The sequence below is a fragment of the Petromyzon marinus genome, chromosome 1, assembly GCF_048934315.1.
Source record: "Petromyzon marinus isolate PM22_M1 ecotype Great Lakes invasive population chromosome 1, UKy_Petmar_22M1.pri1.0, whole genome shotgun sequence".
Classification (NCBI taxonomy): domain Eukaryota; kingdom Metazoa; phylum Chordata; class Hyperoartia; order Petromyzontiformes; family Petromyzontidae; genus Petromyzon; species Petromyzon marinus.
In genome coordinates this window covers 7,183,177-7,196,789 of record NC_133667.1, presented here as the reverse complement: position 1 = coordinate 7,196,789, position 13,613 = coordinate 7,183,177, and the positions used below count along the sequence as shown (strand labels likewise).

At 42.5% G+C, this 13,613-nt stretch overlaps 1 protein-coding gene across 5 annotated transcripts in view; it reads left to right on the top strand.

Moving 5' to 3' along the window:
- The window catches only part of LOC116940453 (uncharacterized), a 393,679-nt gene that overhangs the window by 110,995 nt on the left and 269,071 nt on the right, over window positions 1-13,613 (top strand). For all 5 annotated transcript variants that reach the window (XM_076056201.1, XM_076056147.1, XM_076055989.1 and 2 more), the window contains exon 17: window positions 865-898. In XM_076056201.1, the coding sequence (XP_075912316.1) occupies window positions 865-898 (34 nt within the window). The remainder of the gene's footprint in view (window positions 1-864; window positions 899-13,613) is intronic.

Genomic DNA, 13,613 nt, shown 5'->3' with positions numbered 1-13,613 from the left:
GTATGTACTGTAATTATCATTCTGAAGACTTCAGCATGAACTAAAGAAGCACAAATATGTCACTCAGGTCATACTATATATTAGGTCATGTTGGACAACTCGAGAAGATGGCATGGGATAATTACTTCTGGTGTCACTATAATATGCCTCTTTCCCACAACACACAACGGATGTTCTTTATGCCATGTAGAGATGACAGAATTTGGATCACCTGGTTCTATCTCTGAAAGCTGTATTCAGTTTAATGGACACCAAAAGAGTTGTATGTAGCCATTGTCGACTAACAAGCAAGCACAGCAAATACATAATTGTTCGAGAAAAACTGTAAACTACAACAGGGTACTTATATCTAATGCAATTTTTGAAGACAGCTTAGAAGCAATATCAGAAAATAACGAGACGAGGGTGAGCAGGATGGAGTGCATTTTGGAAAACTCGACTTGATCATTTGACATCAATATGCACAAAGAATAACTTTTCATCAGTGTGAACCATCGTTACTATACATAGATTGTGAAAGATGAGATGCATACATCGAAATACACAGGTAAAGAGAAACACATAGATCATAGAGCAAAGTGAAATAGAGACAGGTTGCCTTTTTAAACTGTAAACATTAAACATTAATTACAGCACACTCATCATTACCATGGGATTGTGCTGTGTGGTACCGCAGTAAGTCATATCACTTACTCATTCTACCCAAGTAGAGATAAATGTTTATGCTTTTATTTACCTTTTGTGTACTCTTTGTTGTGTCATGTGGCTTGAGATGCTCATGTCTTTAGATGCTTCAAACATTGTTTATGTTTGAGATACACAAACGTGTCCGAGATATTGTACACTGCTTGTTGTGTATTGCAGTCAAACGTGGAAGAAAATGAAGACAGTTTCAAAGGTATGCATATGTGTATTCATGCAATTTCAATGTACAGTATTTGTTAATGTTTGCAGCACGAGTAATTGATTAAGTGGAATCAGGATCATACAGTTGCACATGTTAACACTGCTTATGCAAATTATTATTCAACATGTTCTGACAAATCACGTAGCTTATTAATCTTGTTTATATGTTGTATTCCACTATGAAATGTATTTACAATTGAGTTATAACTAACTTTTGAAATATAATGTCTAAATGTTCCCGTTTCTCCATTTCAATGAGTGTAGGGTGGAAGTTATCTTCATCTTTCGCCTACATCCATTGGTTATTCTTTATATGTGCAGTGTCTTTATTTCACGCGGACAACTTCTTCCTTTTTTCTTTTTGTCACTTTTATTCAACATAACTCTTCGCGTGCAACACCACGTAACTCCGTCGCAACCCTCCCGCTTGCGTTGCTTGCCTGCCACGCTCCGCTCGCTCCCTCTCTCAACCTCTCTACTGCTTGTTGCTGTCTCTTACCCTCAACCTCTCTACTGCTAGTTTGCTCTCTCTCACCCTCAACCTCTCTACTGCTAGTTTGCCTGCCGCGCTCCGCTCGCTTCACTCTCTCCGCTGCTACCCTATCGCTACACACCCTGGTAGCTTCTTGCCGTACCCTCTGCTAGCCTCTCCACTGCTAGCCTATTACTATACACCCTGGTAGTTTCTCCACTGCTAGCCTCTCAACTATATATTGTCTTCCTCTCCACTACTAGGCTCTAACTACATACTCTGCTAGCTTCTCTACTGCTAGCCTCTCACTACACACTCTCCTGACATCACACACTCATCTCCTGAAACTCAGCAGATATCACTCACCTGGCACCAACCTCATCAATCACACTCACCAGACCAACTGACATAACTGATAACACCTTTGGAAACTCAATCATTGTATTACTACACTACACCCCCATACCACACTACACCACACCACTACTTGAATACACATCCCTACACTACACAATTAAAGTACAATCAATCATTTCACTCATTCCTTAACTCAATCAATATATCATTCCTTGCATTCACTCATTTGTCTGTCACGTACTAATTCTTATTCATGAATTATTCAACATTATCTCACTCATGCCTCATTCACTAATTTTTCCCTCATGCAGATGCTTATTATTCTCACTCATTGAATCACTAAATCCTCTCACTCATTTACACACAGTGTTCTGGCAAACAGCAGCACAACTTTAGATGTTGCAATGTACATAAGCGCTTCAGATTGGAGGTGTTGAATTTACAGTGAGGGAAAAAAGTATTTGATCCCCTGCTGATTTTGTACGTTTGCCCACTGACAAAGAAATGATCAGTCTATAATTTTAATGGTGGGTTTATTTGAACAGTGAGAGACAGAATAACAACAAAAAAATCCAGAAAAACGCATGTCAAAAATGTTATAAATTGATTTGCATTTTAATGAGGGAAATAAGTATTTGACCCCTCTGCAAAACATGACTTAGTACTTGGTGGCAAAACCCTTGTTGGCAATCACAGGTCAGACGTTTCTTGTAGTTGGCCACCAGGTTTGCACACATCTCAGGAGGGATTTTGTCCCACTCCTCTTTGCAGATCTTCTCCAAGTCATTAAGGTTTAGAGGCTGACGTTTGGCAACTCGAACCTTCAGCTCCCTCCACATATTTTCTATGTGATTAAGGTCTGGAGACTGGCTAGGCCACTCCAGGACCTTAATGTGCTTCTTTTTGAGCCACTCCTTTGTTGCCTTGGCCGTGTGTTTTGGGTCACTGTCATGCTGGAATACCCATCCACGACCCATTTTCAATGCCTTGGCTGAGGGAAGGAGGTTCTCACCAAATATGGCAGCACAGGAATTATGTGTCATCTCTTGCTTGTTCTGGTGAGCACCGTTGCAGCTGAATTATGCTCAAGCTATAGCCGTGATAACGTTGCACCGGTAAGCCCAGAAAACAAAGCAGGCCCGTAGTCTAGTCTTGATGAAATAAAGATATGGACTATGTTTTCGCCATTGGTGATTAGGATTTTAGTCAACCACGTATATTTAAGAAGTTAAATTGGTGCTGAGAACCTACTATCAAAACGTGCTCCTTGGAGTCCAAGAAGATATTTTGGGACATCCAAAATTTTATGTAAATTCTGCACTCAAGTAAAACTGATTGAAAGGTAATATCAGGCTTCACAGATATATATCCGTGTATCAGCATAGCAGTGCAAATTTACAGGATATTTAAATATAATCTGGCTTTGAGGTGACATGTATTTAGAAAATGATCTAATAATATATATTTGCTAAACCTGACACTGACTCCCCCAGCGAAACAAAAATAATTGTTTGAAAGATAAGATCTAAACTACAACATTCTTTCTAGAATTCCCGAAAACGAGCAATTTGAATTTAGACCTATTTATTTGCAAAAATAGCAAAATGTTCGCTTATTGAGCAGCGACCGATCTATAAATATGCATCATGGGGGCAAGGGCGCATGGCGATGCGCAGCTGCCATATCTCCTGTGCTGTGTTCCCGTGTGCTGCTTTTTGTGGGGGAGGGTGCGAAGAGGGGGGTGGGTGTGGGGGAGCGTTGTTGTAATGGTTGGCGCGCACTGGTAAGAACCTGGCGCCCCGAGTTCAATTCCCTCTCATAGCCAACACCAGTGACGATTATCTGAATCGGTTCTGGGCCTCCCCTAGGTTGACTCAGCCTAAAATGAATACCTGGTGCAGTATGTAAACATCGCCACCAGGACGTGGGTGCTGGCCACCGCACCCCTCTTGTGCCATTCCAGCCTTCATCGGTGCTCGCTAATAGCACTTCCCCCAAGAGTATGTTCAGGCTATACAGAGGATTTTGCACTGTGGTACTTAATGTGTGGTGTTACATTTGATCTTTTATGACTTTATTTTAAAATTATAATTTGTATTTCTCACGAAAAAAAGTTGTTGGGGATGCAACCTGGTTCAGCTTTTAACATGGGAGGCAATGGGATAATGATGATTGTTGAACGAGTTTTTGCTTGCCGAGCAATATTCGTGAACGTATCTCACTGTTACGTGAGATACTGCTGCAATTTAATGCATTTTCTGCAAAGCCTTTAAGATGGTCAATTAAAATGGATTGATCCACTGTAGGAAAAGTTACACTAAAGTCCAGCAGAACCAAATCGGATATCACATTTGAATCTGCACTCATTCTTAAAGTATTGGTTATTCTTACCAGAGCAGTATCTGTCCTGTAATTGGAACAAAACCTCAATAGAAACTTTTTCCAAGATATTCTTGGTTCTTTCGGTAAAGTCACGTTGAAGGGAAACAATAAAATTATAATATATAAAACAATAAAATTCTCACGACGTTTCGACTGTAACACAAACAGTCATCATCAGGTGTGAAAACCAACGACAAGAAACATTTAAAAGAAGTGGCGGTTTGTATTATTTATTTATTTATTTGTAAATGTTTACGCCACAGATAGCGATTTGACAGTTTGTTTAGAAGGACGAGTCCATCTATGTTCGGAAAAGAGGAGGGGGGAGACGAAAATTTAATGTATGCTGTCTGAAAGCCACCGTAAGCGTGAACAATCAATTAAGACCCGAAGTGGTTTATCAAATTATTCCAATGATTGCTAAGCCAGAATCCATCTTCTCGGTTGAAATTGTCTCTGTGTTTGTATATGTGGATAGCCTCATTAACGAATCTCTCATGGTAGCCCGATGACTTGCAAAGAACCTCTGTCTTGGAGAAGTCAATGTCATGTGAGTCCACTGAATTATAACAGCGATTTGCCATGGCCAAGGTGTTAGTCCTACCATGTTTAAGGTCTGCTTTGTGTTCACGAATGCGGTCCGAGACATGTCGTTTGGTTTCTCCAATGTAACTACTACCACAGAGGCAACTTAGTTTGTAGACACCAGGGTACTGTATGTCCGGAATCACATATTTTACAGACGGTCCAGATCACGGATTTTATGTAATCTGTTGAAACGGACCTGGATCTTGTGTTTATTCAAGATTTTGGAGATATTTTTTGTGATCCCTGCAATGTAGGATAAAGTGATGGTATTGAAAGGCTCCTCAAGAGGGTCCTTCTTCATTGTTTGAGTGATAGCTTTGCGGATTATATAGTCGGAGTAACCATTAGCCTTAAGAGCTTGGTGTACGTGCTTGAGTTCACTGCCTATGTGTTCCTGGTCGGATATGCATTGGACTCTATGGTGCAGAGTCTTGATGAGAGAATTCTTCTGTGATGGATGATGGTGGGAATCCGGTTTCAGATAAGCATCCGTATGGGTAGCTTTCCTGTAGACAGAGTGGCTCATTGAACCATCAGGTCTCTTTTTTATTAAGACATCCAAAAAAGGTAGCTTGCCATCTTTTTCGACTTCCATGGTAAATCTGATGGCTGGGTGTATGGAATTGATGTGGTCGAAGAATTGGTCTAGAGCAGGCCGGCCATGTGGCCAGATGACAAAAGTGTCATCCACGTACCTCTTCCATAAGGTTGGGCACAGAGTGGCAGTCTGGATGGCGTCAGTCTCAAATTTCTCCATGAAAATGTTGGCTATCACCGGAGATAAGGGGGAGCCCATTTGGGTGCCCTCAGTTTGTTTGTAGAAAGTTCCATTCCAAGTGAAGTATGTATTGGTTAAGCAGTGTCTCACCAGGGGGGGTAGCTCAGTGTTTAGTCCTTGATGAACCAAGTCTTCAATGGTTGCGATGGTGTCAGGTACAGGAACTTTGGTGAATAAGGAAACTACATCAAAACTGACGAGCAGGTCGTCTGGGGACGGAGAAATACCCTTGATTGTCGATACCAGGTGAGTAGAATTTTGTATTGCAGAGGTGTTTTTTCCAGTGAAAGGCCGCAGGATTTCAGACAGAAAACGAAGGGGTGTATCTATTCATAATAAAGGTTTTTGGGTTAGATCCCGTTATTTATATGAATAATATTGGTCGTGAAAGCCTACGTGTTAAACTGGGGTGTATCTACTTCGTGTATTTACTATCAACTTCCCCACCTACAAACTGGCTCGTTTTCTGTCTGAAATCCTGCGGCCTTTCACTGGAAAAACCACCTCTGTGGTACAAAATTCTACTCACCTGGTATCGACAATCAAGGGTATTTCCCTGTCCCCAGACGACCTGCTTGTCAGTTTTGATGTAGTTTCCTTATTCACCAAAGTTCCTGTACCTGACACCATCGCAATCATTGAAGACTTGGTTCATCAAGGACTAAACACTGAGGTACCCCCCCTGGTGTGACACTGCTTAACCAATACATACTTCACTTGGAATGGAACTTTCTACAAACAAACTGAGGGCACCCCAATGGGCTCCCCCCTATCTCCGGTTATTGCCAACATTTTCATGGAGAAATTTGAGACTGACGCCATCCAGACTGCCACTCTGCGCCCAGCCTTATGGAAGAGGTACGTGGATGACACTTTTGTCATCTGGCCACATGGCCGGCCTGCTCTAGACCAATTCTTCGACCACATCAATTCCATACACCCAGCCATCAGATTTACCATGGAAGTCGAAAATATGGCAAGCTACCTTTTTTGGATGTCCTAATGAAAAAGAGACCTGATGGTTCAATGAGCCACTCTGTCTACAGGAAAGCTACCCATACGGATGCTTATCTGAAACCGGATTCCCACCACCATCCATCACAGACGAATTCTCTCATCAAGACTCTGCACCATAGAGCCCAATGCATATCCGACCAGGAACACATAGGCAGTGAACTCAAGCACGTACACCAAGCTCTTAAGGCTAACGGTTACTCCGACTATACAATCCGCAAAGCTATCACTCAAACCATGAAGAAGGACCCTCTTGAGGAGCCTTTCAAAACCATCACTTTACCCTACCTTGCGGGAATCAAAAAAAAGATCTCCAAAATATTGAATAAACACAAGATCCAGGTCTGTTTCAACACATTACATAAAATCCGTGATCTGGTTCTGTCTGTAAAAGATGTGATTCTGGACATACAGTACCCTGGTGTCTACAAACTAAGTTGCCTCTGTGGTAGTAGTTACATTGGAGAAACCAAACGACATGTCTTGGACCGCATTCGTGAACACAAAGCAGACCTTAAACACGGTAGGACCAACACCTCGGCCGTGGCAGATCACTGTTATAATTCAGTGGGCTCACATGACATTGACTTCTCCAAGACAGAGGTGTTTTGCAAACCATGAGAGATTCGTTAATGAGGCTATCCACATATACAAACACAGAGACAATTTCAACCGAGAAGATGGATTCTGGCTTAGCAATCATTGGAAGGATTTGATAAACCATTTCGGTTCTTAATTGATTGTTCATGCTTATGGTGGCTTTCAGACAGCATACATTAAATTTTGGTCTCCCCCCTCCTCTTTTCCGAACATAGATGGACTTGTCCTTCTAAACAAACTGTCAAATCGCTATCCGTGGCGCTAACGTTTAAAAATAAATAAATAAATGCGGACCGCCACTTCTTTCAAATGTTTCTTGCCGTTGGTTTTCAAATCTGATGATGCCTGTTTGTGTTACAGTCGAAACGTCGTGAGAATTTTATTGTTATATATATTTTATTATTTTATTGTTTCCCTTCAACGTGACTTTACCGAAAGAACCAAGAATATGAATCACTGCAGTCACGAAAGCTTTAAATCAAAATGTTTCCAAGATATAAGTAATCAGGAATCATTTACGTTGCTTTAACACTACATTTTCAAGGACCTTAGGTGGAAAAGGGAGATTAGAAATGGGTCTAAAACTACTCAGAACTGAGCTAAGTTGAGTTTTTTTTAAGAACGGGCATGACCAGAACAGGTTTAAAAGAAGCTTGAACTATTCCGGTTTCCAGTACACTATTTATAATAGCAAAACGAATATATTTTCACCCTTCAATCAATGAAAGCACTGCCTCTCTCATATCATATTCATAGATCTTAGAGCGTTTGTCTTCGGCACCCCGTAGACATCCATGGCCCCACAACAATAACAGCTGTTCACCACTAAGTGACGGTGACGTCACCACGACGTTTGTGCCAGACTAGTGCACTTTTAGGCCACGTGATGTGTCGAAGGCCTGCTGGCAGAAGGTCACTGAAAAGACTCAGGAGCCATGGGTGGACCGACTGAGATGACTGGCAGATGCACCTACTGTGCTTTGCACTGTGCTAATTTTCCATGTTTTAGCTGCCCGGCGCTCTGTTGTTGTGATTGTCGATCCTCTGCCCTCCATTGTTGCTGGAGGGTGACTGCCTCCAACTCCCCAGCAGCTTCCTTCGTGAACCTCTTCCACAGAGGCCGATATTGACACTGCTGGCACCAGTCATTGGCAAGTCCACAGCTCCTAATCGTTCTGTAGATTGAAAACTAATTTCTTTAGAATAACTTTTTCTGTTTAGCATGGTTGGCTATGTATGGTGCCAAATAAGATCAACATACATACAGCAGTCCATCTCTTCTCTAGTCCGTGCCCCGCCTGTTTAGCCCCATATATCTGGCCAATTAGAAGCTTATTGGGCATGCGGTGCGGTGGCTGGGCATGCGGGCTACATCACCCATCCAATGCAGCCTTGTTTGCCGTAGGAGCTCACTGATGGGACAGTGTCCAGATCTTTAAATAATCTGTGAGTTCACACTATCCAGTCTGGCTAAATCCAGGATGGATCGTAGACAGACTAGCTTGAATGTTTGAAACCAGTACAGATGTTCATTAAGAAGGTTCAATGTCTCACAAGCATAAAGAAGGGAAGGCACAACTTTGGTCGAGAAACTTTTTTTCAGGTCAGGTAGCTTTCATCCAGCATTACATAGTTGATGAAAAAGTAATGCCACTCCACTGATGCAGAGTGAGACCTCGGCTGCCAAACTGGATCTGGTCATAAGCACACTACCCAAGTATGGAGACTTCTTCACTTTCTACATGTTGTATATGTGGGTGTGTGGAAATTGATGAAAATAATGAAAATTAAATGAAATTTGAAATGTTCATAATTAATCCGAAATTATATTAATGTGCGTAATTATGCATATAAATTATGCTAATTCGAGAGGTAATCGTATTAATTTATACAAATGGGTGTGGTTATGTGAATGATAGCCTTTATGATAATCAGGCCCCACCTCGTTGACGAGGTGGTGTTATCAATCGGGATAAGGCAATCAATCGTATGCAGTTATGCTAGTGTCAACTTGGTCTCGTCTCCCCTCGTATTATTGATCAGTATAATACAATGATTCTCGCTTTGACATTTATTAAGTGGAACTCAGCTGTTTTCAGCCTTGTTGAGTGCAGGTGGCAGCGATAATGAGTTGTTTGATTCATGCCACTCTTATTCTTATCTCTAGCGTCCCGAGGTCAGCTTCACAAACTGGCATTCATTTGCCTCTTTCTCCACGCCCCTGGGTTTCCCAGTTTAGCTTACGTTTGCAGTTTCGCTGTGCGCTTGTTTTTTTTTCCTCTCTAACCTTATATTAACTCTGCTTATGATTCGCTTATGTCTGGAGGTTATAGCATTCTTTTTGACTTAGGAAAATGCTGATTGTCATATGCTTCGAGTCAAGTTGTATAGAAATTATTAAAGTATGGAAATAACATTTCATATTGAATTAATAGACGGGTGATGGTTGACTGGTTGCCAATGGGAGTGGGTGTGATGATTGACCATGTTACCCCACTTTTGTCATTGAGTCCCGAACTTTAACGTTACTTTAATAGTACCACAGGATACATGAGCTTTTTGACAACTATGTCTAAGCTAACGCGGACTTTTAGTGACCCTGGCTCCGCTTACGTCAACCCCGCAGCTTTATGCTGTTTAGCTGAGTCTGCGTCCTTGAGAGATATACAACACCCTTATTCTTGTCTCACCGTGGCCATCCAACCTTCTGCTCTGGCAGTATTATTCTTAATTTCAGGTCAACGGCCTTTTCACGTTCAGCCGTGCGGTTGTTTAAATTAGCTCCCCCCGTGCACACAGCCTGTGATAATGGCCTGGCCTTCGGGTATTTACCTCAGTCCCTTGGAATTCACTGTCCAGCACTTGGTTGGTGACCTCTGAGCCTGGGAGTATTTATTTATTTAATTCAATGGCCCATCCATGACCTGCACATGCTGTTGCTGAGGGACTCGGGACTGTTTTTATTCATTATTAAAATGAAAAAACAATGGAAATATGCATCTATATGTATCGAAAAATTACTTGTTAATATTAAGATGGAAAAGGGGGCATATATACAACATACACAACTGCCCCATTATGCATGGGGAGTTGAGGGAGGGAAACATTTGATAACATAAAATACCCAGGCAGGTGCTTTGTTTTTTTGGGGTTGATGGTAAGGCTCCATCTCTCAGTAGCATGCTCTAGGTTCAGCAGTAGCTCCTCATGACTGGGCAGCAATCACCAGATCATCTGCATACATAACCATCCTTTGCCGATACTCGGGCATCGATCAACCTCCCATTGTATCTATACCAGATGGAAATTCCACCGGAAAATCCATGGAAAACTTCTCGAACGACACGGTCAAAGAAGATGTTACATATTCTAGATTTAAAGCTTTCGTGACTGCTAGGATCCATACTCTTTGGTTCTATTGGGTAAAGTCACGTAGGTGAAAATAAAATAACAAAAAATCACGACGTTTCGGCCACAACACAAGCGGCCTTCATCAGCGCTGTCCTCCAGACAGTCTCGTCCCTTCACCTGATGAAGGCCGCTTGTGTTGTGGCCAAAACGTCGTGATTTTTAGTTTTTTGATTTTCACCTACGCGACTTTACCCAATAGAACCAAAGAGTAAAGATGTTACATAGTGTAGGGGCCAGGGGATATTCCTGGCACCCCAAGATTAGCAAAAAATGGTTCCGACACCCGGCCACACAACTTTAGCCAGGCCAGCCCACCATCATGAAGGTTCAAAATTATTGAGCAGATAGTCTGGGACTCCTAAACCACGAACAATAACCCAGAGCCCTGGCCCATTGGTGGTATCATAGCTCTTAACAAGGTCAATAAAACAGAGATGTAGGACATGTTGAAATTATCCACCTTTTTTAGCATACAGACAGAGAAAATGACATGCATGTAGGACCGCCTCGGTCTGAAACCACACTGGGCATCTGTAAGCTTCTCAGCATGTCTGGCAAGGCTATGTTGAAGATTTTTTTCCAGTACCTTTCCTGGCACACTTGAGAATGTGCATTCCCTGGTAGTTGTTGCAATCAAATGTGGTCTCCCTTTGAAAAGAAATGGAACCACCAGGGCATCCTTCTAATCTTGTAGAACCCGTCCTGTGAAGCAGACGGTTGTAATAATGTCATATGGGCCATTTGGTCCATCTAGTTCATTAGAGCAGGGAACGACTGACATGCTGAAAGGCAGTTATAAACCAGTGCCAACAGTTGCCAAGCTCTGTGGTCTTGTTACATATAATTTAAATTGAGTTATTTGCAGGTAATTTTTCAAATTTAGCAAATGTGGACCACGACACCGATACGCAATGCCTGCTCTTGTGAAAGACGTCACATGGTCTTTAACATCCACTTCGAAGCAGATGACATGTAGTTTTCATAGTTAATACACCCGCACTAGGAATCAGCTATCAACTCACCTCCATTAAATAAAAACGGTTCCATTCTTCAGAAGTATGGAGTTCTCCACTTCCTACCTTGAGGATACCAACTTTGCCCCAATGTAATTCTAAACGGTTTAATTTATTCAACGATGGTAAAATCCAGAAGGCATCCTGTTCATCCCAGTGATCTTTGTGCACCTTGCTCCTTCGCCGTCTGACACCATGGCTGGTGGATCCAGAGCTGCTGGGGACTAGGGGCTGTGGTTTAGTAATGTCAGTCATGTGAGGTTTGTCAATACTTCACGCTGGTCAGTGCGGGTTGAAGAAGGAACACTTGTCTCGCCTCTCAATGAGTACCTTCCTGGTATGGGTGCCCTCGTCCAGGAAAGCTAGTGAGCTCTACAAGACTCTCAAGATTGTTTTGTCATGTCCCAAGAAGAAGAAATGTTTCACAAAAATAAAAAATTCTCATTTGTGGAATGATGCCACGATCATTCTGTTAAAAAATGGAGACACACTTACTTGAAAAATTACAGACCCAATGGCTTCCTATCATGTTTATAACAGGGATAATGAATATTTTAGAGACCAACTGAGACCAACCGAGACCAGAGATCGGCAAGCTGGATTTAGGAAATATGAAATATTTTTCTACCCTTGAACAAATGCACTCATCATGAATGATCTCCTTCAGGCTATAGATATTGGGTGTCTATCTGCCATTGTCACCCTAGACCTGTCTGCTGCCTTTGATACCATTGATCATGGGGCACTACTGTGACACCTGAGGTCCCACGCTGGAATTGGAGGCTCAACATTAAGCTGGCTTTCCTCTTTCCTACATGGCAAAACCTTCCAAGTTGTTTTGGAGCCTTGTGCCTCTCCTATTGGTCCTGCCGCATGTGGGGTACCTCAGAGCTCACTATTAGCCCCCAGACTTGACTTTTCAATGTCTATGTTAGGCCATTAGGTAATTTCATTCATAGACATGGTCTTCAGTGCCATCAATATGCTGGTGATACTCATATCTACATATATTTTATGTCAGATCCAGATGCCGCGATCTCTACCCTATCAGAAGGCGTTTCTGAAGTCGCTGTTTGGATGGAGCAAAACTTGCTGAAGCTAAACCCGGACAAGACAGAGTACATGATTGTCGGCTCCGAGCGGCGTTTGAAAGCATAGCAGGGCCACATCGATGCTCCACTGATTAACGAAGCTCGCCCTCTCACTGTGTCCAAAGTGCGCAACCTTGGTGTACTGTTCGAGCAGAGCTTGACTAGGCGTTCGCAGGTCGCAGCTACAGAGCAGGTCTCTAAAACTTCCGAACACTCCGAGGATTCTGCCCGCTGCTCTCTGCCCCAAACCTGATATAATTCGTCCATGCCTTTGTCTCAACACGCCTGGATTATGAGAACACCCTCAATGCAGAGCTACGATTTGGATTGGTGTACACTACAGTTAGTGCAGAATGCAGGTGTCCAGGTAATCTAGCGGGTTAGCCAATGTGCACACATTATTCCTACCTTTCGCAGCTTGGACTGGCTACCGGTCCGCTTTCGCATCCAATTGAAGGTTGCTCTCCCTAAACTACAAAGCACAGAGTGGCTTGGCCCCGATCTACCTGCAACACCACATCTCCCTCCAATCCTTAGGTTCATACTGTACACTCCATTCAACGGAAACAGCAAGACTTGTACAGCCCAGGATTGTTCAACTGACACTGGGGGGACGAGCCTTCTCGAGTGTTGCCCCAAATATCTGGAATACCCCGACTGCCACCGGACACCCGAAACGCGCCGAGTTTCTCTCAATTGAGTGATCTGTGCAAGACACATCTATTCAGACTTGACTTCCCATAAAATATTAAATAAAAACTCTTTATTTTTAATGCGATTTATTTATTTATTTGTATTTACCATTCGCATGCTATTCGTTGTGCATGGTTGCACAATTTACTTTGCTCAGTCGATGATAGCCGCTGAGGGCATGACGAGTTTTTTTTAATTCCTGTTGCTCTACGCCCCCACCTGTACCATTCCCGTTCTTTTGTAATGTGCACTGGTGCCTACTTTAGTGCAGGCGATATTGGCACATCAAATAAAAATTGATTGACATG